We start from the raw sequence: 22,591 nt of genomic DNA, 5'->3' as shown, positions 1-22,591 counted from the left end.
GTTTATTCACACTCATTGGTCAGCATCCATTAGGAATCCCCACTCCCCAACTCTCACTTGCAAAATGTTCTCCTCACCTGACAAAAAAAAAAAAGATTTTTCCAATGCTTGACAAGCACTTTGCGACAAAATGCAAAACAAGGTTTTCTTGCAGTCGGCGGGGCATCATTTTCTGTTTTTTCCCTCCAGGATAAAGCATGAGAATATAGTGGCTCTGGAGGACATCTACGAGAGCTCCAATCACCTGTACCTGATAATGCAGCTGTAAGTACGTCAACCCACCATGCTGTTTGTTTAGGTCAGCCCTTGGCCTCCCATTTGTTCTGTCATTTTGTTAATGTGCTGTGTTCCGAGCCAGAGCGAGCGCCTCTTGTGTCCTTCAGGCGTCTAAGTGAAGGCAGTTATTCTTTATGAAAGCACCCGTCCTTTTTTCATAAGGTGTGTTCCACAATCCCATGGCTAAATAATGCAACTAACATCAAAGCTGGTCAATGAAAAACTGAATTTTAGACCCTGATCTGTTTGATTTGTGAACTTTTGACAACAAGATTGTAATGCTTGTTGAGGAAATACAGGTTTTTCACATGCAAATAAAGACTTGAATGCTCATTTTTCCATTGCAACAGGACAAAAATAACTAAATAAATAAAAACAAGCACATACAGGGTGAAACTCAAAAATTTTGAAAATGGTACAAAATTTCATTTATTTCAGTAATTCAACAACAGCTGCCATTTTAAATTTGCAAAACAAGCTAGCTTTTAAACACAAACGCAGAACTCTGACTCCTCTCGTCAGCTATATCCCTAGGCCAAGTCCCACCTAATGTGGGAACACACGTTGCCAGACGAAACGAGTATTATTGACGAGGTGTTTTGATAAATGCAAGAGAAGAAGAAGAAGAAGAAGAAGAAGAAGAAGAAAGTATCATTTCTATAGCGCCTCTCAAGATAAAAATCACGAGGCGCTTCACAAAAACAAAAATATAAAAAAGCATTTAGAAATTGTGTAAAAATATATTTAAAATGAGCAAAAATAGACAATTGTGATTAAAAAAATGTTAAGAGAGAGAGAGAGTGAATAGGAAAGGAAATCAGTGGATCCTGAGGAAGGTGGAATAGGTGGGGAGAGCAGAATAAAGAGAGAGGGGTTGAAGAAGGTCATACAAAAGCCAGCTTGAACAAGTGAGTCTTCAGCTGCTTTTTAAAGGAGTTCACTGAGTCCACTGATCTCAGGCTCAGGGGGAGAGAGTTCCAGAGTCTGGGGGCCACAGCAGCAAATGATCTGTCACCTTTGGTCTTTAGCCTGGTGCGCTGCACAACCAGTAGGCTTTGATCACTGGACCTCAGGGACCTGCTGGGGGTGTAGGGACTAAGATCACCAATGTAAGATAGTGCTTGTCCATGTAAGGCCCTATAGACCAGAACCAGGATCTTGAAATGAACCCTGAAGTTGACTGGCAGCCAGTGAAGCTGGAGGAGAAGCGGGGTGATGTGCGTGTGTTTGGAGGACTTGGTCAGAAGCCGAGCACAGGCATTCTGAACCACCTGCAGATGGTTCAGGGAGGTTCTGCTCAGACACGTGAAAAGAGAGTTACAGTAGTCTAAGCGTGAGGAGATGAAGGTGTGGAGAACTGTCTCAAGTTCAGAGCGGGACAGAATGGGACTCAGCTTAGGAATGTTCCTGAGATGGAAGAAGGAAGAGCGAACAAGAGAACTGACATGAGAATCCAGGGTGAGAGCTGGGTCAAAGGTCACGCCAAGATTCCTGACGGAAGGTTTGGTGTGAGAGGCAAGCTGACCAAGAGAGTCTCTGACTTTGGGAACCAGCTTGTCTGGGGCACAGATGAGGATCTCAGTCTTATCTTCATTCAGCTGAAGAAAGCTCCCAGCCATCCAGGTTTTGATAGAGTCTAAGCAGGTGTGTAACAGCTGCAGCTTAGACCTCTCATGGGGCTTAAAGGAGATGTACAGTTGGATGTCATCTGCATAAAGATGGTAGGAGATTCCTTTGAAGGAGCTCAGGATGTGCTGAAGAGGAAGCAGATAGAGGAGGAAAAGCAGAGGCCCCAGCACAGAACCTTGTGGGACACCATGGGTAAGGGAGGTGGTGGAGGACCTAAACTTGGAGACGCCACAGAAAAGGAGCGCTCAGAGAGATAAGAGGAGAACCACTCCAGAGCAGTTCCTGATAGGCCTACCCAGTCTCTCAGCCTCTCCAGTAGCAGGTGATGGTCAACAGTGTCAAAGGCTGCAGTCAGGTCCAGCAGGACCTGAGAACCACATTATTAACTATGCTAGAACAATGTTAAGAGGCATGAAAAATGTTATAAGCTTGTTTTGCAGATTTGCTATTGTAACTTAAAAAGGTGAAACATATATGAGACAGGCTCAATACATGCAAATCCAGACATTTCAAGCCTTTATTTGTTATAATTGTGATGATTATGGCTTACAGCTTATGAAAAGGAGGTAGAGCGGGTTGTCCAGTAATCGAACGGTTGCAGGTTCAATCCCAGTCCCAGCATAGAATGCTGCTGTTGTGTCCTTGGGCTAGACACTTAACCTGCCTTGCCTGCTGGTGGTGGTTGGAGAGACTCGCAGCACCAGTGTACAGCAGGCCTCGCCTCTGTGAGTCTGCCCCTAGGCAGCTGTGGCTACATTGTAGCTCATCATCACCAGTGTGTTAATGTATGGGTGAAGGACTAATTGTGTTGTGAAGCGCCTTGGGGGGTTGTAGGACCCTAATAAGGCGCTATACAAAAACAGGTCATTTACCAATGTAGCAAATGCACAATAACTTCCAGCTTGGACATCCGGGCTTCCGTAGCAGCTCTTCTCTGCTTTTATAGCAGTGTTGTCCGTCAATTGTTTTCCAAATGCATCATTCATAAATTTTTTAATACATTTTAATTGGTTGGCACTGAATGTGTTTAAAACTGAATAATCCCAAACATTAAAAGTTTATATTAGATCCAGTAGGATAAATCTCATTGAGGTCTCATCACCTTTTATTTTAACATATTCACATCAATGTTTGTTGAATATCCTGCGAAACATAATTAACTCGCTGTTGGTAAAGGAACACATTCAGCTGTTGTGGCTTTTGTCATCAGGACCTTTCTCCTCACTGCACGGTTTTCCCACATAATCATTTTTGTTTGTGACTAATGCACCTGTTATTTAGGTGGTGACGATCTGCTCCTCTCTTTATCTCTGAATGCTGCCTTGATTTCTCTCCTATCTAAAGTCTGATTGCCCATCACACTCAGAAAGCAGACACACACTTAAACTGTCTGCCTTTTCTAATAGCTGTAGAAACGGGTTGAATAAGGGCTGGAGCAATCGCAGCAAGGCTTTGTAATGGTATGATGACATATTTACGCTGGTCTCCTGTTGTCTGTTTTCCTATCAGTGTGTCTGGAGGGGAGCTGTTCGACCGGATTGTAGAGAAGGGTTTCTACACAGAGATGGACGCCAGTCGGCTCATTCGGCAGGTTTTGGATGCAGTCAACTATCTGCATTCCATGGCTATAGTGCACAGAGACCTGAAGGTATATTTACATTTAAATAAGCATCTGTTGTCTGCACACTCCTGCCCTCGGAAAACTGTTAAAGGCTGAGCAGTGGAAGCTCTTTAAAAGACAAATCCTTTGCCTGACAGCTTTACTGTCCAGGGGCCTCATTTATCAAGCTTGCTTACGCACAAAACGGGGTCGGAAAACTGCGTAAGCAACTTTCCACGCAAACTTTGGGATTTATGAAAGAAAATTTAGCGGAAAAATGTGCGCAACTTTAAGTTGACTAAGGACCTGGCTTACGCACATGTTGGACATGGAGAGCACCTGCAGTGCTGCTGCTGAGAAGGATACAATTATGAAATCCTGCAGCATTACCACTTGTACTGCTTCATACGCACACAGAACAAGACCCCACACACGCACACACACACACACACACACACACACACACACGCACGCACGCACGCACGCACACACACACACACACACACACACACACACACACACAGCCTGAAGCGCAGAATACAGAATGCAGAATATCAGCAGGGGGACAGATTGAGACAGAATGTCATGCGTCTGTGACAGTGTGTGTCCTGTCACTGTGACCGGTTGATCATACGCCCTGGCTACTTGGACAAGGGAGATCTCCGTTTGGCTGACTGGTTAGCGCGCGTGACTTTCATCCGGGAGTCTGGGGATTGAATCCTGATCGGACTATTTTTTTATATCCACCACAGGTCTCTCAGAAGAACTCAGCATTGACGGCTTCAGCAACGCTGTGCTACTCCGTGGATTTTCTCTTATTTGTTTTGCAAAAGCACTTCCTTTCTTTTCTCCACCTCACCCACAAGTACCTCAATTTCTGCTTCTGTGAAATTGTGCTTCCTTGATCTGCCTTGATCTACGGTCTCCATCGTCATTGGCGGAGCGCTGCAATAGCCGGCTTATGTATATGCATGAGATCTACAAGGCATTTTGCATTAACTATTTATGGCAGTAAGTGGGCGTGGTGACGGCGGGATGTGACTAAAAAGCAGCTGAGAACCTTTCTAGATAGTTTCTGATAGATAGTTGCGTGCAGCTGTGCGTACTCCATGTTTGATAGATCACAAACCTACTTGGCTTAAGTATATATTTTTTTGGCTGAGCTTAAGTACGGTTTTAGTAAGGATTCTACGCCATGTTTGATAAATGAGACCCCAGATGATTTACCATTATTCTACACAGGAGGAAAAAAAGAGAAGCATATCACTGACGAGTGTGCACTGACCTTTTTGACTGTTCTATCATTTCATTTTCAGCCTGAGAACCTGCTTTACTTCAGCCCCGATGACGACTCAAAGATCATGATTAGTGACTTTGGCCTGTCCAAGATGGAGGGCACGGGTGGAGTGATGGCCACGGCCTGTGGGACTCCTGGATACGTGGGTGAGGGTGCCCTTGAAGCTCTGAGACTTGTGGAAATGGTCTCTGAGAAAAATGGATGTTTATTAGATGATATAACCCAGTTAAATTGTAGGCTCGTGCATGACAAGGCCACAATTCTAAAAGACATTAAAAGGTAAGAAGCTGCATTTTATCAAATGTGGGAGTGTAACAGCTACATTTGGCCCCTTTAGCAATTTATAAGCAAAATTTGACTATAGTTCATATTTTCAGCTATGTTTATCTGCAATTAGCTTTTTAACAGCTATGTTTTAAGATATATCTTTAATCTTCTGCCACATTTAGCTCCTAAAAACAGGGTTTGGAACTTTTAGTTGTCCTTTTGATAAAATGATGATGTTATGTAAAAAGAGTTTGACAAAATCCAAATTATATTGTTTAAAATAAATGTTGAGTCAAATACTGTGGCACCAAAAGTTACTGGTCAGCCACAGATTGTGCAAGTTTTCACCACTTAAAAAGATGAGGACTCTGTCCTGTTTTAAAAGAAAGTATTTGTACAGCATGAATAGTGCAGAGAGTAAGTATTTGGTCAATAAAAAAGTTCACTTCAATACTTTGTAATATAACCTTGGTTGACAATGACAAAAGTCAAACATTTCTTGTAGGTCTTCAGCAGGTTTGCGTACACTGTGCCTGGTATTTTGGCCCATTCTTCCATACAGATCTTCTCCAGAGCAGTGATGTTCTTGGGGGTGTCGCTGGGCAACATGGATTTTCAACTCTTTCCAAAGATTTTCTGTTAGATTGAGATCTGGAGACTGGCTAGGTCACTCAATATTCATGAAATGCTTTTAATGTTTGGGTTCATTGTCATGCTGGAAGACCCATCCACGTTTCATCTTCAATGCTCTCACCGATGGAAGAAGATTTTGCCCAAAATATCACGATACATGGCCTTAATAATATTTTCCTTAATATAGATCAGTCGTCCTGTCCCCTTTGCTGAAAAGCACTCCCAAAGCATAATGTTTCCACCCCGTGCTTCACAGTGGGTATGTTGTTGTCGGGATGCAATTCAGCATTCCTTCCCCTTCAAACACGGTGAGTTGTGTTTATACTAAAGAGTTAGATTTCGGTTTCATATGACCAGACGAGATTCTCTCAATCCTCCACTGGATCATCCAGATAGTCTCTGGCAAAGTTTAGACAGGCCTGGACATATGCTGACTTAAGCAGGGGGCCTTTAGTTCTGGGCTGTTTCCTCACCGTTCTTAAGATCGTCTGTAGCACACAAGGTGAGATCTTGCATGGAGCCCCAGGTTGAGGCAGATTGCCATTAATCTTATATTTATTTCATTTTCTAATATTTGCTCCAGCAGTGGATCTCTTCTCACAAAACGGCTTGCCTATTGTAGATTGGCTCAGTCTTGTGCAGGTGTACGATCATGTTTCTGGTGTCCGTAAACACATCTCTGCTCTTGGCCATGGTTGGAGTCTGACTGGTTGAAAGTGTGGACAGATGTCTTTTATACAGACAATGAGTTCAAACAGGTGACAATATTACAGGAAGTGAGTTGAGGACAGCAGAGTTTCTTAAAAAAGTAACTGTGAGGGCCAGAATTCTTGCTTGTTTGTCAGTGCAAAATACTTATTTTCTGCACAGTTATACAAAAATATTCTTGAAAAAAAAAATCAGATAACGTCATTTTTACATTTTGACAACGTGCATTTTAAAAAAATGCTGTCTCTCATGGGAAAATTACAGCTCTCTCATCTTTTTAAGTAGGATAACTTGCCCAATCGGTAGTTGCCAAATACTATTTCTGCCCCGCTGTACACATCCCTCCACCTAAATGTTGTAATATGGTGTTTTTAAACTAAATTTATAGTTAAGATGTAAATTAATACGGTTAAATGGAAGGAGGAGCCTATCAAAATAAAAGCGGGGTAAAGAGATCCCCATTCCAATGTTTCAGAGTGCCTTTGATGGTAACATTGTTTTGAGGATATTTAATTATTGATCATTTACTAGTATTTTTGCCTGGGTTCACTGCAGATTTATCAAAGATATTTTTTTAGATTTCAGTGTTAAGATGATTCTTGGTGAAAAGTTTGCATTGTTTCCTTTCATGCACCTTCTTTTCTAATCCACGAAACACATATGAATTTTTGCAGCTCCTGAAGTTTTAGCACAGAAGCCCTACAGCAAAGCTGTGGACTGCTGGTCCATCGGCGTCATCGCTTATATTCTGTGAGTGCCTAAAACCAACACAAATTTGTCTGATTAAACTATTTTGCTATAAATAAAGTGAGAAACAAGCATCTTCTCCTGGAAAAGCTCAAATGAGTTAAAAAATAATTAAGCAATTAAACAAAAACACATCCAGCTTCTAAATGAAATCCCGTTGGTGAGTGCAGGGGCAGCCTGTCGGCAGCCCGAGGGATGCTAACATCTGCTGCTTCTATATCACAGAGCCCGTGAGGCTTCCATGAGAATGCGCTGCATAAGCTGCCAGCTTAATGAAAGTGAAGTCAATTGTTAGGAGCCAAGGACAAAATCCATGGTTATTACTCCATCACTGTGCTTTGTATTTGATGTTTTAGAATCAAACACAAAACCTAAATGCAAACTATGGAGTTTGGTTTTGCTTCATGTATATGTTGTGAGAAAGGATTTATTAACGCTGTGGGCGTTCCCGATAATCCGTCTGAGCCGTCTGCTGTTGCAGAAAAAATGCATCAGACAGCAAGTAGATGAGATCCGATCGCAGCAGACGCTTTCAGAATTGAGACGTTTAATGATGCATACTGTCACATGGACTAACGTGTAATGCTTGAACTTCCCAGGCTTTGTGGATACCCTCCTTTCTACGACGAGAATGACTCCAAGTTGTTTGAGCAGATTCTCAAAGTCGACTATGAGTTTGACGCTCCTTATTGGGATGACATATCAGACTCTGGTGAGCGGTGTGTCTGTGATGAGATAACATTTCACCTCATAAAACAAGGTTCTCTAAATCTGTTCGAGCTGCTTTCAATACCCATTTTTTAAGCCACAAAACTGGAAAAATAAATTACTGAGGGGACCAAAGGTTCAGCAGGGCTCTGTTGCCATGGTAACATGGTGCCTTAATAGAACTGCACACCACATTTAGTATGAAAGAAACAATTATTTAAAAACCAAGAGCAGGTTTTACCTTTGTTCAAAGCCATCCAGATCTGTTTTGGTGAGTTTTTTTAAAATGTTTTGCTTTTTGAAAAGCTTAAAACTTATAAATGTTTCTGGCATCATCCATCCATCCATCCATCCATCGCTAATCAGGAGTCGAGTCACGGGGGCAGAAGCCTAAGCTGAGAGGCGCAGACTTCCCCCTCCCCAGCTACTTGGGCAAGCTCCTCCGGAGGAATCCCAAGGCAGTCCCTGGCCAGCCGAGAGACATAGTCCCTCCAGCGTGTCCTGGGTCTTCTCTTGGGTCTCCCCCTAGTTGGACGTGCCTGGAAAACCTCACCAGGGAGGCGTCCAGGAGGCATCTCCTGACCAGATGCATGAGCCACCTCAACTGGCTCCTCTCAACATGGAGGAGCAGCAAACTTTAATTATTAAAGGAGCAGAAGCTCTGAAGCACAGTTTCCACACAAACAACGAGATTTTGGTGACACAGACCAGAAAACATTACAATAAAAATATCATTCAAAGTTCAAACAGCTCACAGGTGATTGGACTTTACATAGGTCTGTGCTTATGAGTGTATTTGTACCTTACAGGTGTGTGGTTACCATGGTGACCCCAACGAGCAGCAGTGTTAACATTTCTTTAGATATTGGTTCTCTTTACGTGTCTTAAGCAGTTTATGTATCAAAACCTTAGACTGCATATAGAAGATTGTCAGAGAATCTGCGCTGAAGAGCTGAATTGAAGCCCAGTGGGCGGTTCCCTTCACAAACATCTTGGCCACATGTCTCGTTACTGCTGTAAAAAGCACAAATAGGCAAAGAGGTGGAGCTGAGAGTGGGGCTGTGAGGCTGGGGGCAGATGATTGACACCCATCGAACTATGAGTCAGTGTAGCCAAGAGCGAACTGATTTACCTGAAACTGATAAAGGTTGCGGGTGCTTTTGCCCAGAAAAACCGTGCAGCCAGAAAACTGTGCCGCCTTCTAGGCTGTTACATTTTTAACGTGAGGTTGAGGCTCACCCCAAATCTACACCGAAGACATCAGTGGCACGGATTGGCAGTGGGACGGTTTACTCGCGTTCTTTGTGGCCATGTCAGTCTACGCTGGGGAGCGTCTCACACACAGCACGGCATCTCCGCCTTCCTCCTAGTTGGACTTGCAAGATCACAAAATCCCTCGAAACTTCAAAGGTCACAGTTTGTTTATGTCATCTGCCATTAAACATATAAGAACATTTTCCACGCCACGGCGTGTTTGGATCAACCTGTAGATTAATATTTTCTATTTGAGGCAGAGTCGTGGATTAGGGGTTAGGTCTTCCCTTGAGAAAGTAAGAGGCAAGCCGATAATGGTAACATTGACGGCCCCTTCTGCTACCTGTCAATCAAATAGGCACACCCCTAAGTATTCATAATTTCAAACTTTAATTACATTAAAAAATCATCCCCCTCAGAGCTGTCATGATGGAAAACGTAACCTGGTAAACCCAAAAGTTTTTTTTGTACCAAGCTGTAAACATGTTTCTTTCTGCTGTGAAGTTGGCGTTTTTAGCATGGGAGCTAACAGGAACTTGCTCCTTCCTAGAGCCAGCCCCTATTGGATGAGAAGGGAACTGCAATTTATATCGCTTCTGCCTTGGCTTCACTTGGAGTTTGCCCCTTGATCAAAACCTGGGGATCGGATTATTGTAACAACAGTTTTCTAAATGGCTTCTTATATTTCTAGAAAAAAAGTTGACAATAAGTACAATTATGTAGAGACTCAAGATTTTCTTTTCATTTTCTAGTTGGCTGATAAAATAAATTAGACAAACATTACAATGATTGTCAAGCAAATAGTAGAAACATATAGTTTATTTATTATTTTGAAATTATCTGTTTGTTTAATTTTCTCGATTGCTCTTGCTCGTTTGATTCAGCATGAATGAAGAGAGATTTGGCCGCTGAGAAAACTGTCGCTACGATCAGCAACAGGCTCGCTTTTGAAGGCTGTCAGTTGAGCCAACATTAATTGGCTCCATGTTTTGTTGTTCATTCGCTGGAGCAACAAAACCTTTTACAGTCTGCTCCCACTCTGACCGTTTTCTCAGATTTATGAAGAAAACAGAGAAAATATTTTATGGTGATGAATTGAACAAAAATCAAACATAGAATAAAAACAACACTGAATTCAGTCTAACCTGTTTGTTGTTCAATAGCAGACAAAAGTCTCAGTGTATTTTAAATTATTTACAGATGTTGAATCCATTAGATGTTAAAATGGATTACTTGTTGTGCAACATTTGTTGTTTCTTCTCTGAAAGACACATAAATAGCTCCTGCAGTCTAAGAACGTTAAATTTCCTTATTTTATCCACAAATGTTTGTCCCACTGAGCTGCAGGACACGTAAAGCAAAGCATCAGATTAAAATTTACACATTTGAGTGCTGCAAAGGGAAGAAGATCTCCTCAGCTGGATGCACTCTTGACTATTTTCCACTTCCCTCCACAGCCAAAGACTTCATCAGCTCTTTGATGGAGAAGGACCCAGAGAAGAGATTCACGTGTGACCAGGCTCTGGAGCACCCCTGGTGAGGAGAACTCAGCACCACACTGCGCCACAGCCCTTCAATCACAGGGAAACACACACCGGGCCGCGCTTACACAGCAGTGTGACGCAGATTGCCGGGCTCATGCATTTGTCATGGCGAGCTTGTCCTCCTACTGTCATCTGTCACCATGGCGCCGATACACGAGCTCACCTCTGCAGAGACAAATCTGCTGAATAAATGGCTGCCAATTAGCAGCTCATCTCCTGAAGGATCCTTGAAGAATTTCTAAGCCTAATGAACAATTGAGATGTCTTCTCGAGCCCGTGTTGGCTCTAATGAGGCTGAGCCTGCGTGGGTCGGCGTCTCCAGCTGAGGTGGCGATAAGTCTGTTAGGCAGTAATGGGCATTTTGGGTCGTGGGCAGGTGGGCCCTCTGATAGGCGCGTGTGACGGCGGTAACAGATGTCGTAATGAAGAGGAATGACTTTCACTGACAGGCTTTCATAAAGAGATATTATGATGAATGTGAAAACGGGTCCCGCAGCAGCAGAGGCCCATCGATCAGCAGCGTTGTAGCCAAACAAACAGAAGTGAAGGGAGCAAATGTGAAAACAGCATGAGGATGATTCCTCGGGCGTGACAGGAGCAGCTATAAATCATCTGGTGCTGTTTTGGTATGTGTCAGTGGTTACCACAGTGTCTTGTTTTAATTCAGGATTGCTGGAGACACGGCCCTCTGCAAGAATATCCACGAGTCAGTCAGCCGACAGATGCGGAAAAACTTTGCCAAAAGCAAATGGAGGGTGAGCGCAGTCGCATTTACCTTTCTTTGTGTGTGTGTGTGTGTGTGTGTGTGTGTGTGTGTGTGTTTTAACCATGTGTTCTTTGCCCATGCAGCAAGCGTTTAACGCCACGGCTGTGATCCGACACATGAGGCGTCTGCAGCTGGGCTCCAGCTTTGGAAGCAGCATCCAGAGCACCAACTCGGTGCCGAACCCTCAGAGCCGAGCTCCAGCCAAGAGCCAGTCCGTGGACTGTGCCCCGCTCTCTCTGAAGAACTGTGAGTGACTCCTATGGCGTTTAAAGCGTGCCACAACCCGTGCACGCGCATTGGGTCCACAGCGCGCGTGTGAACGGGACTCGCGAGCGAAAATATACATGGCAGCGCGCGCGTGAACGGGACTCGCGAGCGAAAATATACATGGCAGCGCACGCGTGAACGGGACTCGCGAGCGAAAATATACATGGCGAGAGGTCATTTGTGCACTGAGAGGGAGCAAACTGTGTCTGTGAGCGCACAAGGATGTGCACAAGTGACAAACCTGCGTGCGCGCGTTGCCAACGAGCACACGGCAGAGGAAAACGTGCGCGCGCTGCAGCCTCTCTGCGCGCTCGGCAGCCTCTGCGCGCTCGGTTTCTAATTCCGCTCGCTCGGCTGTGAGGAGTTTTGGCACTCTGGAGGCGTGGCTTGTGGCAGATCTTCCCTGTCCTCTGATTGGTTAGTTTACCCCGCACTTTACTCTCTACCTATCTATATAAAAAAATCGGAGAGTCAGCAGTTGCTGTCATAGCTCAGCTGGGAGAGCGGGTGACTCTCACTCTAGAGGACCCTGGTTCGAGTCCGGCCAAGGAACATAAAGTTGATGTCATATTATTCTTTCCTAATTCCTGTGATATTATTTTACAGTTGTGACCGTTCAACTGTCATTAAACGTCCGAATGTTTGCTGGGCAGTGTTTTAAAAAGTGCACATAAGCTAGATGGTTTTAACCAGGTAAAAATAGACTTGTGGGTGTAGGTATGTTCAAGTTTAAAAAGTTCTTGCCTCATTAATGTATTGTTTATTTTTTTCAGCATTTAATTGACAAATTATCCTTTCAAATAATTAATTGATGAGTTACACAATTGTCCATTTAGAATTGTTGAATGGGCTGAGTCAAGTTTGGTGCACTTTATATATTTCAAAACATGTTTTTTTTTTATTTTAATTATGCATATAAATAATTTTAATGTTAATTTATTGAAATATTTCTATTTTTTCATTACCTCACCCTTGTTTTGACAAAAACAAGACCTTGCTGGATAATATCACGGAGAAACTATTTGTTCACAGTACTTGGCTCAGTGAGGATCTGTGTACCAAAGGAGGAGATACTCAGAAATCTGTCTGCAGATTGTTACAACCCAGACTGGAAGTGGTGGGCTGTAATAAGAAAGGAGACCAAATCACAGGAATTAGGAAAGAATAATATGACATCAACTCTTAAGTTCCTTGGCCGGACTCAAACCTGGATCCTCCAGAGTGAGAGTCACCCGCTCTCCCAGCTGAGCTATGACAGCAACTGCTGACTCTCCGATTTTTTTATATAGATAGGTAGAGAGTAAAGTGCGGGGTAAACTAACCAATCAGAGGACAGGGAAGATCTGCCACAGGCCACGCCTCCAGAGTGCCAAAACTCCTCACAGCCGAGCGAGCAGAATTAGAAACCGAGCGCGCAGAGAGGCTGCCGCGCGCGCACGTTTTCCTCTGCCGTGTGCTCGTTGGCAACGCGCGCACGCAGGTTTGTCACTTGTGCACATCCTTGTGCGCTCACAGACACAGTTTGCTCCCTCTCAGTGCACAAATGACCTCTCGCCATGTATATTTTCGCTCGCGAGTCCCGTTCACACGCGCGCTGTGGACCCAATGCGCGTGCACGGGTTGTGGCACGGGTCTGACGCGATAGACTCCAGATGCCAACTGAGACCAACTCAAACATGTTTGGCTTTTAGAGGAACAAGTCTGAGTTCAGCAATCTTTTAAACCCATTCATGTTCCTCAAAGCGTTAAGCTTAGAAAGCAGCAGCCAGAGATTTTATTTCTGCTTCATTTGACTTTATCAGCACTGCGTTCCAGGTGGGGGTGGGGGTGGGGGGTGCTTGGATCTGCTTTGTTTTTTTAAACATCTTATTGTTCTTACAATACTCACACTTCCACCTTTAGGCTCTTCAATTGCGCATTTCCAACCAGGGGTGCAAGGGGTGTACATTTCCAAGTATTGAAGTTTATTTTGCACTCTTGGTCTGCTCTTTGCCCAAGTCTGCATTGCTTACGAGTATTACCCACAATCCATTGCAAATGTATTGATTGAGTGTTCAACAAATGTAACAATGTACTGGGAAATTTGCAGTTAATTGGAGTTTCATGAAATCACCTTTGCATGAACTGCAAATCTGAACTATCCATTTAATGATGACAATTAAAAGTTAAGCTGTTCTGTGAATCTTTCATTTTTAACTTAAAGTCAAATTAGCAAAATGTTCTGCAGGAGTAAAAAAACCTGATCTGATTACAGTTTTTCAGTAATAATTTTAATAATTAAGTTTCTAACTTCTAAAAAAGAAAAATTTATTCTGAAAGGTAAATAAATTAAATAATTAACTTGATCTAAACAGCTGGGTTCGTTTATAAGTACCTGCTATAGCCTCATCTTCTCTTTGAAGAAAGTTTTTTTTAATAAATTTCTTGACTGAATGTAGCACAGTTTACTATAATTTTCAGGTGCTTGCGTTTGACTCTGTTGTGAAGCTGTCTTTTCTGTCTCCCAGGTCCTCCCATAGCTCCTCTTCCCTCTGCCGTTAAACCGTGTAACCAGGACTCTGACGGTCCTGTTCCACAAGACGACCCTCCGGTGGTGCCCGAGCTCACCCGGCCCCGCCCCTCCACTGTCACAGTCATCCACACTGGGACTAAATGACGCCAGGTTCCGCGGGAGGTCAGCTGGGAGACCACGGAGCTTTAAGACCAGGGGGTTAAAATTAAACACCCCAGGCCTCGTCTTTCAACGTGGTTACTCAGTTTGCCCGTCCCGCAGCCTCCCGTCAGTTTCTGCACAATCTGCGAGGACTTTAGGAGCACTGGCTCGGTTCTATTTATTCTGGCTCAGAGCGGCGCCCACTGCTTCGTCCCTCTCTGACCTGCACAGGAAGGGAAACTCCACCTGACGTGGTTATTGTGGAAATGATGGTTATCTGAGACTCCTGCCCTAGACTAAAAGGGAACTGAAGCTCGTGTGAGTGTTGATGGGACGTCCTGCTGTATGCCTTGTGTAAATATCCTGCCTGGATCTGCTGCGTGGAGTCAAGTGAAACATAAGCTTCCTGCTGTGGTGAAAACTCGTGCTATCTTCTACACTCTGGACGTGTCGTTGTTTGGACAGCTCGTGTCAATCTGCTGTGGTTTCTGCCGCACACCGTCATAACTTCCAACAGGATGTGTTGTGTCTTTGCTGTTTAGTGTGTGAACGTTACAGTGGGACCATGTGCCACGGCTGTCACCGCCCGGCCAGTGCATTCTACTCATCTACTGAAATATTTATTTTCTTATACTATATTATGACTTTTGTAAGAAATGTGTAAATGTTTAATGAGACTCGACTAAAAACTATTGTACGGTCAGATATATAAATATGTAATAGTTGGTTTTTTGGCTGTTTTATTTAGCGTTTTCTTTTTCATGTGACTGTGGAGTCCTCTTTGACCACAGGAGGGCGCCACAGGTTGTTGCTTTATGACCAGTTCTCAGGGATCTGAACAGGAAGTGAACCAAACACCCGCTTCGTCCAACCGCCACAAGGAGAGATGCTTACTTTAAAGTCGCCACATCCAATTTTTCAAAACCTTGAATCCCACCCGGAAAAAAGAGAAAGTTAAATGACTAATGAATGCTAAGGGATCCTGGTTAAAAATACTCTGCTTCAGTGGGATTGTTGGTGTACAGCTGCTTCCACTCTTGACGTGTCTGCTCTGAGATCAGCTCAGGCACTCTGTCATCACTGTGCTTTCATATCAGCCTGTTGAATTTAGCAGGAAGACTGTCCATATCTGCGTTCACACAGAGAAGAGATCTGTCTGTATTTCCTCTGTGGTTCTTCTACTTAACTTCAAGCTCAACATGAATGTGGAAAAAAACAAGATACTGTTCCTGCGGTGCATGGCCAGAACCAGGGGCTTTGCCATCATGAATTATTTAAGAATGTGGTGCATCTACTTACTGTAAATACAAGCCTCTACCACATTTGCTCGGGTTTGTGTGTTTATTTTAGGATTTTCTGAAATGTTTAAATATCTGTCTGCATGGTGCAGAAGTGTTAAGCAAATCAGTTTGCTGTGTAAACAATTGCTAAACCTCCACACACATAAGGATGCAGCGTCATGATTGGCCTCTAATTTGTGACAAAGGTCACATTTTCCCAGCTGGGTCAAGCTGGGTCGACTGTAACTTTGCCCCACAGATTAAACATGCCAGGAGCCGTGATGTCTGCTGAAAATCATCTTTATCTGCTGCCGTTCCGTCCCAGAATGAAGGACACTTCAAGTTTCACAATAATAATTTTAAATAATAATTTAAATAGATTTTTTACTTTATTACTGTTTATTATAATTATCAACAATAATCATCATGGTTCATTATAAATGCATTCAATTAATGGAATGACTTATTATTCTTTGGATAATAATAATTGTTTATAATCAAGGGATGTGGTTCAGTAAACCAGAAGGTCATCCTCCACTTTATCCATCCAACGCAGAGGGCTTATCCAGGGTAAAAGTTAAACTGCCATCACATGTCTTTGACTCATGACCAAAGCTTTCTTGCTCTGAGAGGGCGTTTTGTGAGGGTTTTGTTGAAACTATCTTCCGCAGCTGTAACTTCAGTTCTTGAACCAACCACCATCCTGAGGATAAGGGTCGGCGGCCCTGAAGCCTCCACCTGCTGTTCTGTCACGCCGATAGAATAGCTTCGAATAAACCCATCTGTAACCAGCTGACGCAAAACTCCTTCAGAGTTATTGATTTTGAGAGTTAAGACGAGAAACTCAGCTCCCTCCCTCCCATAACAAGAGGGAGCTGAGCCAGAAAGCCAGGCTCTCGATTTACCGGTCGATCTATTTCCCAATCCTCACCTATGGTCATGAGCTTTGGGTAATGACCGAAAGAACGAGATCGCGGATACAAGCGGCCGAAATGAGTTTCCTCCGTAGGGTGGCCGGGCTCAGCCTTAGAGATAGGGTGAGGAGCTCGGACATTCGGGAGGGACTCGGAGTAGAACCGCTGCTCCTCCGGATCGAAAGGAGCCAGTTGAGGTGGTTTGGGCATCTGGTCAGGATGCCTCCTGGACGCCTCCCCGGGGAGGTGTTTCGGGCATGTCCTGCCGGCAGAAGGCCCTCGGGTCGACCCAGGACACGTTGGAGAGGTTACATCTCCAATCTGGTCCGGGAACGCCTTGGGGTCCTGCCGGAGGAGCTGGTGGACAAGGCCGGGGAGAGGACGGCCTGGAGCTCCCTAATTGGGATGCTGCCCCCGCGACCCGGACCCGGATAAGCGGAGGAAGACGAAGACGAAGACGAAGAAGACGAGAAACTCCTTCAGAGTTAAGCCAGACGCTCGACACTGTGTACCCTGCAACATCTTTGGACCAGAGAGTCGGTTTTACTCGAGTCTTCGCTACTGGACTCAGTACCCTGAGGCTGACAACATCCTCCCTTGACCTCCGGATCCACACAAGGGTCGTCTGAATGGGTGAGGTGGCACACAGATTGTGTCTGATGCTGTTCTCTCTAAGTAACGACTGACAAAACAAGCATTCACCCAGAACGAGTTCCTCTCTCTGACAGAAAACTTCTGAGAATCTATTCAAGCATCCAAGCTCTCATTTCATTTTGGCTTTCCATCCAGACACAGGTAAAGCTTTTGATACCAAGTTTAATATCAAAGCTGGTCATATAAATTGTCATCCATGAATTGTCATTTTTAATTTTTGTTTCAAATTGTCAAGTTTAAAATTGTTAGTAATAAATTCCTAACTTTTAAACTCTGCCTCTTCTTTGAAATGAAACACAGAATGGTATAAATATTCTTGGTTATTGAACAAGCAAAGATTCCTAACTTCTGATTCAATAAATAAACTTTTGCTATTAGATTTAATTCTCTTGAATTAAATATTAATCTTTGGATTAAATACAGACCAAGCAGGTTGGTGTATGAACTTATATCGATTATATAAGTATCCTGGATATTTATACATTATATAAGCTTCATGTGCTAATTTGATTGATCATTCTCAGGATCTAACAAAGCTGATAGCAAACAGCGTTAAAACCCAGTATGTAGATTATCCACGCTACAAGGACTCATTTAACACTCACTGGAACTGTTGAAAATCAAGTATTGCTGCTCAAAGAGGATAGTATAGTTTGGCTACATACATTTAATTTTGGTTGTTTTCTTTCAGTTTATAAATTACAAATTGTTTCTGAATCATGGTTTTTAAAATCATCTTTAGGTCCTTGTAATCAGCTTAAAGTTGAGTTAAAAATACTTTTAAATGTCTTATTTGACCTTTTATCTGTCTTGGAGTGACAAAAGCATATTTGTGTGGTACTTTTAATGTAAATATTCCTTAGTTTTGTGATGAAATGATCAACTTCAGCCTTAAATCACTTCATGATTGAACCCTAACCTAAAACTGCCAACATGTGGGGAAAATAACCTTTTAATTAGTTCTTACCGTGATAAATCCCAGAAATAAAAGCTTTAGCTCATTGAGAAAGCTTATAATTATTTTGCTGCATATTTATTACAGCTTTTTTCTACAACAAAGGTGATTTATTCCCCCACCAAATTATTTATTTAAAAAAAAAGATTAAATTTAACCCTTTGATGCATGAATTATGAAATCTTCAACCATGATTTCTTTAACAATTTTTTCATTCATATTTAGGTGTGAATGAAACAAATTTCATATTTACTTATTTTTTGTAACATTTCATTTACAAATAATTTATTACATGTCCACCTCAGTGGACAGCGTGCATTCTGAACATGAAATATGTTGGCTTGACTTACTGAAGTGCAAATGGAGGGGCTCAAATGCAGCTGTGCTTAATAGCAAAATTAAATAATTTTGAGTACCTGCCCACTGTAGTGACCATTATGCATCAAAGGGTTAAAGTATTTTTCATTTGCTTTCGCCCTCATATCAAAAGAACAATTGGAAGAAGTTACCAAAAGAATAAAAATCTTATTTTATAGCAATAAAAATCTGGTTAATTATAATTTGTCTGAGCTTGTCTTCCTCCAGCATCTCCAACTCCTGCTGCTCAGACGGTGTGATGGTTGTGCTCGTGGGGAGGATGCATCCCATCATGGTGGAACTCCCTCCACTGCTCGGTGCTCTCTCTGGTCCTCTCATTCTGCTCTGGAGGATGAAGAGAGGATCGTGAACAGTAAATCAACTCTCCTCTCACATGCATCAGACGTAAAGTGTTCTTGTACCGTCATTTTCCTTCTCAGCGTAGCTCTCAAATGCATTCCTCTTCTCCTCGTACGACTCTCTCCTCTGCTTGTCTGCAGCCAGAACTAACCTCTGCTCCGCTGCAAACACAGTGGAGCACAGTTGACCTCTAATGGGTGATGATCATAATAAAGTATTTTTGGATTATTGACTTTATCCTTTGGCTTAATTTAAATGATCATGAATGTGCACAGAAGTTAAAATGGAATGGAGCTTACCACTGGAGTCATGTTCAAGTTTAATAGTCTCAGAATCGTCACTTGATCTCGGTTTCTGTATTTCTCTAGAACAAGCTGCTCCTGCCTGCAGGAGGAGAGGTGTTCTGCAGGAGGATCTCTGCTGAGCAGCTTGTTTGTCCCACTTTTCTGACCCCTATCTGGTCTGGCAACATTTCTCCACATTCCACATTCATCTCCCAACTGCTCACCCACTCACTCGTCCTGATCTGCACTCTGCTTTGTGTTCGCTGTGCCCCTCCTTTGACTGCTGAAAATGTCAGTTTGTTGCCAGAAACACAGACCTTACACAGCTTCAGTTCAGAATCAGCAGCAGTGGTGTTTGTGTTCCTGCTTGTGAAGCTGCACGAGAAGGTGTCGTTGAGATTTTTAAAAGTGGCAAAGGGCATGGCTGCTTGGGGACAGCTGACAGACATGCGTCCGTGTGTGTGTGTGCATGTGTGCGCGTGCGTGTGTGTGTGTGTGTGTGCGTTTGTGTGTGCGTGCGAGGTCCATGCAGCCCCCTGGCTCCTGCTGCAGCAGAGGAACAAGTCTGAGTACAGAAAACACTCAACAGATGCTGGCTGCTACCAGCATCAAAAACAGTCAGATCACCGTGAACAGACAGCAACAGATGTGCAACTTAACAGGTCTCTATCGAAGAATCCGTGAAGGAAAAATATGAATATTTTTGCAAGAAAACTAAATAATTCAGCCACCAAATGTCTTCATCTTCAGAAAAAAGGACAATGGAAGCTTTATCAGAAGAAATCCTTCTGACGGATTTGTTTTTTACTTTGTGGACAAACAACTGAGTCCTTCAGGGGAACTTCTGAGTTAAAAAAATGCTCATGAAATACGTATGTGGAGTAACCAGGTAGGTAGGTTTTAACGCTGCTAATCTGCAACGCCTGCCTCCAGAGGGTTAATGTTCAGAGCAGCCATGGAGCTTGATGAGCTGCTGAAAAGTCAATTCAGCCATTGACTCAGATGTGTTTGAGCAGGAAAACAACTAAAACATGTGGGGGGCAGGCCTCCAGGACAGGATTGGTTATAACTGGCCTAATTGTTTATATAATGCTAATAATTATTTTCCTGAAGAGATTTATGAATTCTTTTACAAACATGAGATTAAAGATTCCTGGGATGAGACGGTCCCATGCTGCACAACACACCCATCCATCCATCCATCCATCCATTCATCCATCCATTTTCTGAGCCTGCTTGTCCATGTAGAGTCGTGGGGGGGACTGGCGCCTATCTCCAGCGGTCAATGGGCAATCAGGCGGGATACACCCTGGACAGAGAGCCAGTCCACCGCAGGGCACACAACACATCCATCTACCTTTAGTTGGTAGATTATTTTCATTCTAATATCTAATGAAGGGCAAAGGGTGGCATGTTTATTTCCCCCAAAACAGTCAAATATGGCTCTTGCACAGGAATCTGTTTCCTTTTCAGAAGTTAGCATTAGAGGGATGTTCGATATTATCGGTCCAACATTGATATCAGCTGATAATGACATTAAAATGTAATATCTGAAACTTCAGTTACACACCACACACAGACTACATCAAAATAGTGATGCACAGTGAAACAGCTTCTGCTCCTCTCTCTCAAAATACCCTAATATGAGAAATCTGAGGTAAGGTTTCTGAGCTGTTTTAGTTTATTTGGCACAGCTTGTGAAGTAGAAATTTGCCCTGTGTGGTGACAAACAACTAAAACTAAAATAAGAATATTCACCCGAGCCTTGTTGCTCTTATCTAAAGATCTTTATAAATGTTTTATCACCATCGCTGCAATTTACATAATAATAAGAAAAAAACATTACTTAGGGAGAATGAGATTCAGCTGCTGTTGGAAATTAAATAAATCTTTTACTGATCTATTTTAAAATGTAAGCATGCATGATAAGAAATATTTGATGCCAGTAACGTAAAATATTTTAGTTTCTCTTTTGGGTGAGAGGGGGACACAGCGTATATCGGGATCGGAAAGTAAGAGTCGACAACATTAGATATTGTTTAAAACAGCTAATATTGAGTTTCCCTAGTTTTAGTGAAAAGTAGTGATGATGTAGTTTTTACATTTAATTTATTCAGAGAAATTTAAATGTAATCTAAGTTCATTTATTGAAAGGTTTATTTCAAACATTCTTGAAAATATCAATGGAGACAAGGATGTGCTTCATCAAACGGTCAGCCTTGTCTCCTGGGGAAGAATCTTGTAATTTATACAATAATCAAGAAGTTTTATATTTTTTACAAGAATGTTAATTGACCTTGAAGTGTTTCTTGCTCAGACCAAACCCCACAGAATCAGAACTGTGCTGCAGTTAGATCTAATGTGTGTAAACTGGCCCACGGTGACCACAGTCACACGACCACGAGCTGTACAAACAGCTCAGCTGACCACAGTCTGCCGGGAACTCACCGTCGACCTCATCCTGAGATTTTGTGGTCCGCCTGCTGCGCTTGCTGAAGAAGGTTGAGGCTTCAGACTCTTTCATGAAGATCCTCCTGGCTGGATCTGCAGTGGAAGCAGGTTCACCATAGAGAAAGAGGCTGCAGAGCAGACACAAGTACACCTGATGTGACTCCTCACCTTGGGGACTTTTAGCTCTGCCTGCTCTCCGGCGCACAGCTGCAGACTCGGCCTCTGGAGACGCTGCGTTTGAGGACAAAATGTGAAGTCTAAATTAAATTTTGGTGCAAAGAAAACAAACTGCTTTCTAAAAATACTATTTAATTCTCCTTCATCAGACTCACAGCTGAGTGCAAGAAGCACAGCGAGCAGAGCCAGGAGGGTTGCATACGTCCAAGACATCTTTGGCTCTGAGGTGGAAGTAATGGTGACAGAGAAATAAAGCAGCATGAGGAGGAGAGGGGAGAAGTGGGGTGGAGAAGCTGGAGCAACAGCACGGGATGATGGGGGCGTGTCCCTGCAGGTCTGATAGGAGCTGAAATTAAACAAATGCGTCAGAGCTTTACTAAAATGAGGAGGGATTATTTAGACTCAAAGGTTCTTACATCTCTTCCAGATTTTGAATCTCAATATCAGAATGTAGTGTTCCTCTGTATTGTAGGTTTGGTCAGAGAGGACTTTTTAGTCAGGACCAGTCTGAGTGATTCCAACACTTGTTAGGCAGAAGATGGAAACGGGACGGGATAAATACAGAATTACCTGGAGAACAAAGTGACAGAAAACCGAAAAAGGTCTAGAAATGGTGCACAGTCTCTCTCTCTCTCTCTCTCTCTCTCTCTCTCTCTCTCTCTCTCTCTCTCTCTCTCTCTCTCTCTCTCTCTCTCTCTCTGCAAGAAAGTATGCAGCTCTGCGTTTCCTTTCCTAAATCTGGGCTGTGCCCCAGAAAAACAATGAATGTTAAAATTGTTTTGGATTTTTTGAGAGGAAGTCTAAAGTTAT

At 43.1% G+C, this 22,591-nt stretch overlaps 2 protein-coding genes across 2 annotated transcripts in view; one reads left to right on the top strand and one right to left on the bottom strand.

The window, feature by feature from the left end:
• Positions 1-14,569, top strand: part of LOC107388454 (calcium/calmodulin-dependent protein kinase type 1D) — a 33,945-nt gene extending 19,376 nt beyond the window's left edge. The window contains exons 3-11 of the mRNA XM_015963994.3: positions 190-264; positions 3,415-3,553; positions 4,822-4,948; positions 7,085-7,160; positions 7,757-7,869; positions 10,577-10,655; positions 11,331-11,418; positions 11,513-11,675; positions 14,204-14,569. Coding sequence (XP_015819480.1) covers positions 190-264; positions 3,415-3,553; positions 4,822-4,948; positions 7,085-7,160; positions 7,757-7,869; positions 10,577-10,655; positions 11,331-11,418; positions 11,513-11,675; positions 14,204-14,352 — 1,009 coding nt within the window. The 3' untranslated portion in view covers positions 14,353-14,569. The remainder of the gene's footprint in view (positions 1-189; positions 265-3,414; positions 3,554-4,821; positions 4,949-7,084; positions 7,161-7,756; positions 7,870-10,576; positions 10,656-11,330; positions 11,419-11,512; positions 11,676-14,203) is intronic.
• Positions 14,570-18,573: 4,004 nt separating this feature from the next.
• On the bottom strand, positions 18,574-22,116 carry ucmab (upper zone of growth plate and cartilage matrix associated b). The gene is made up of 5 exons (XM_015963993.3): positions 21,937-22,116; positions 21,773-21,835; positions 21,602-21,697; positions 18,932-19,030; positions 18,574-18,854 (listed from the first exon to the last, which is right to left on the bottom strand). The coding sequence occupies exons 1-5, from the start codon at positions 22,040-22,042 to the stop codon at positions 18,757-18,759; spliced, it is 462 nt and encodes a 153-aa protein (XP_015819479.1). The 5' UTR covers positions 22,043-22,116; the 3' UTR covers positions 18,574-18,756.
• Positions 22,117-22,591: the final 475 nt, after the last annotated feature.

Source organism: Nothobranchius furzeri, chromosome 4, assembly GCF_043380555.1.
Source record: "Nothobranchius furzeri strain GRZ-AD chromosome 4, NfurGRZ-RIMD1, whole genome shotgun sequence".
In the NCBI taxonomy this organism is placed as follows: domain Eukaryota; kingdom Metazoa; phylum Chordata; class Actinopteri; order Cyprinodontiformes; family Nothobranchiidae; genus Nothobranchius; species Nothobranchius furzeri.
This window is presented reverse-complemented; position numbering and strand designations above follow the sequence as displayed.

What these genes read in the sequence shown, in the direction of transcription:
- ucmab (XM_015963993.3), bottom strand. Translation starts at nt 22,042, where the DNA reads ATGCTGCTTTATTTCTCTGTCACCATTACTTCCACCTCAGAGCCAAAG. An exon ending in TGTGCTTCTTGCACTCAGCT is followed by an intron (nt 21,836 to 21,936) that starts GTGAGTCTGATG and finishes CCTCAAACGCAG; the next exon opens with CGTCTCCAGAGGCCGAGTCT. An exon ending in CAGAGCTAAAAGTCCCCAAG is followed by an intron (nt 21,698 to 21,772) that starts GTGAGGAGTCAC and finishes CTTCCACTGCAG; the next exon opens with ATCCAGCCAGGAGGATCTTC.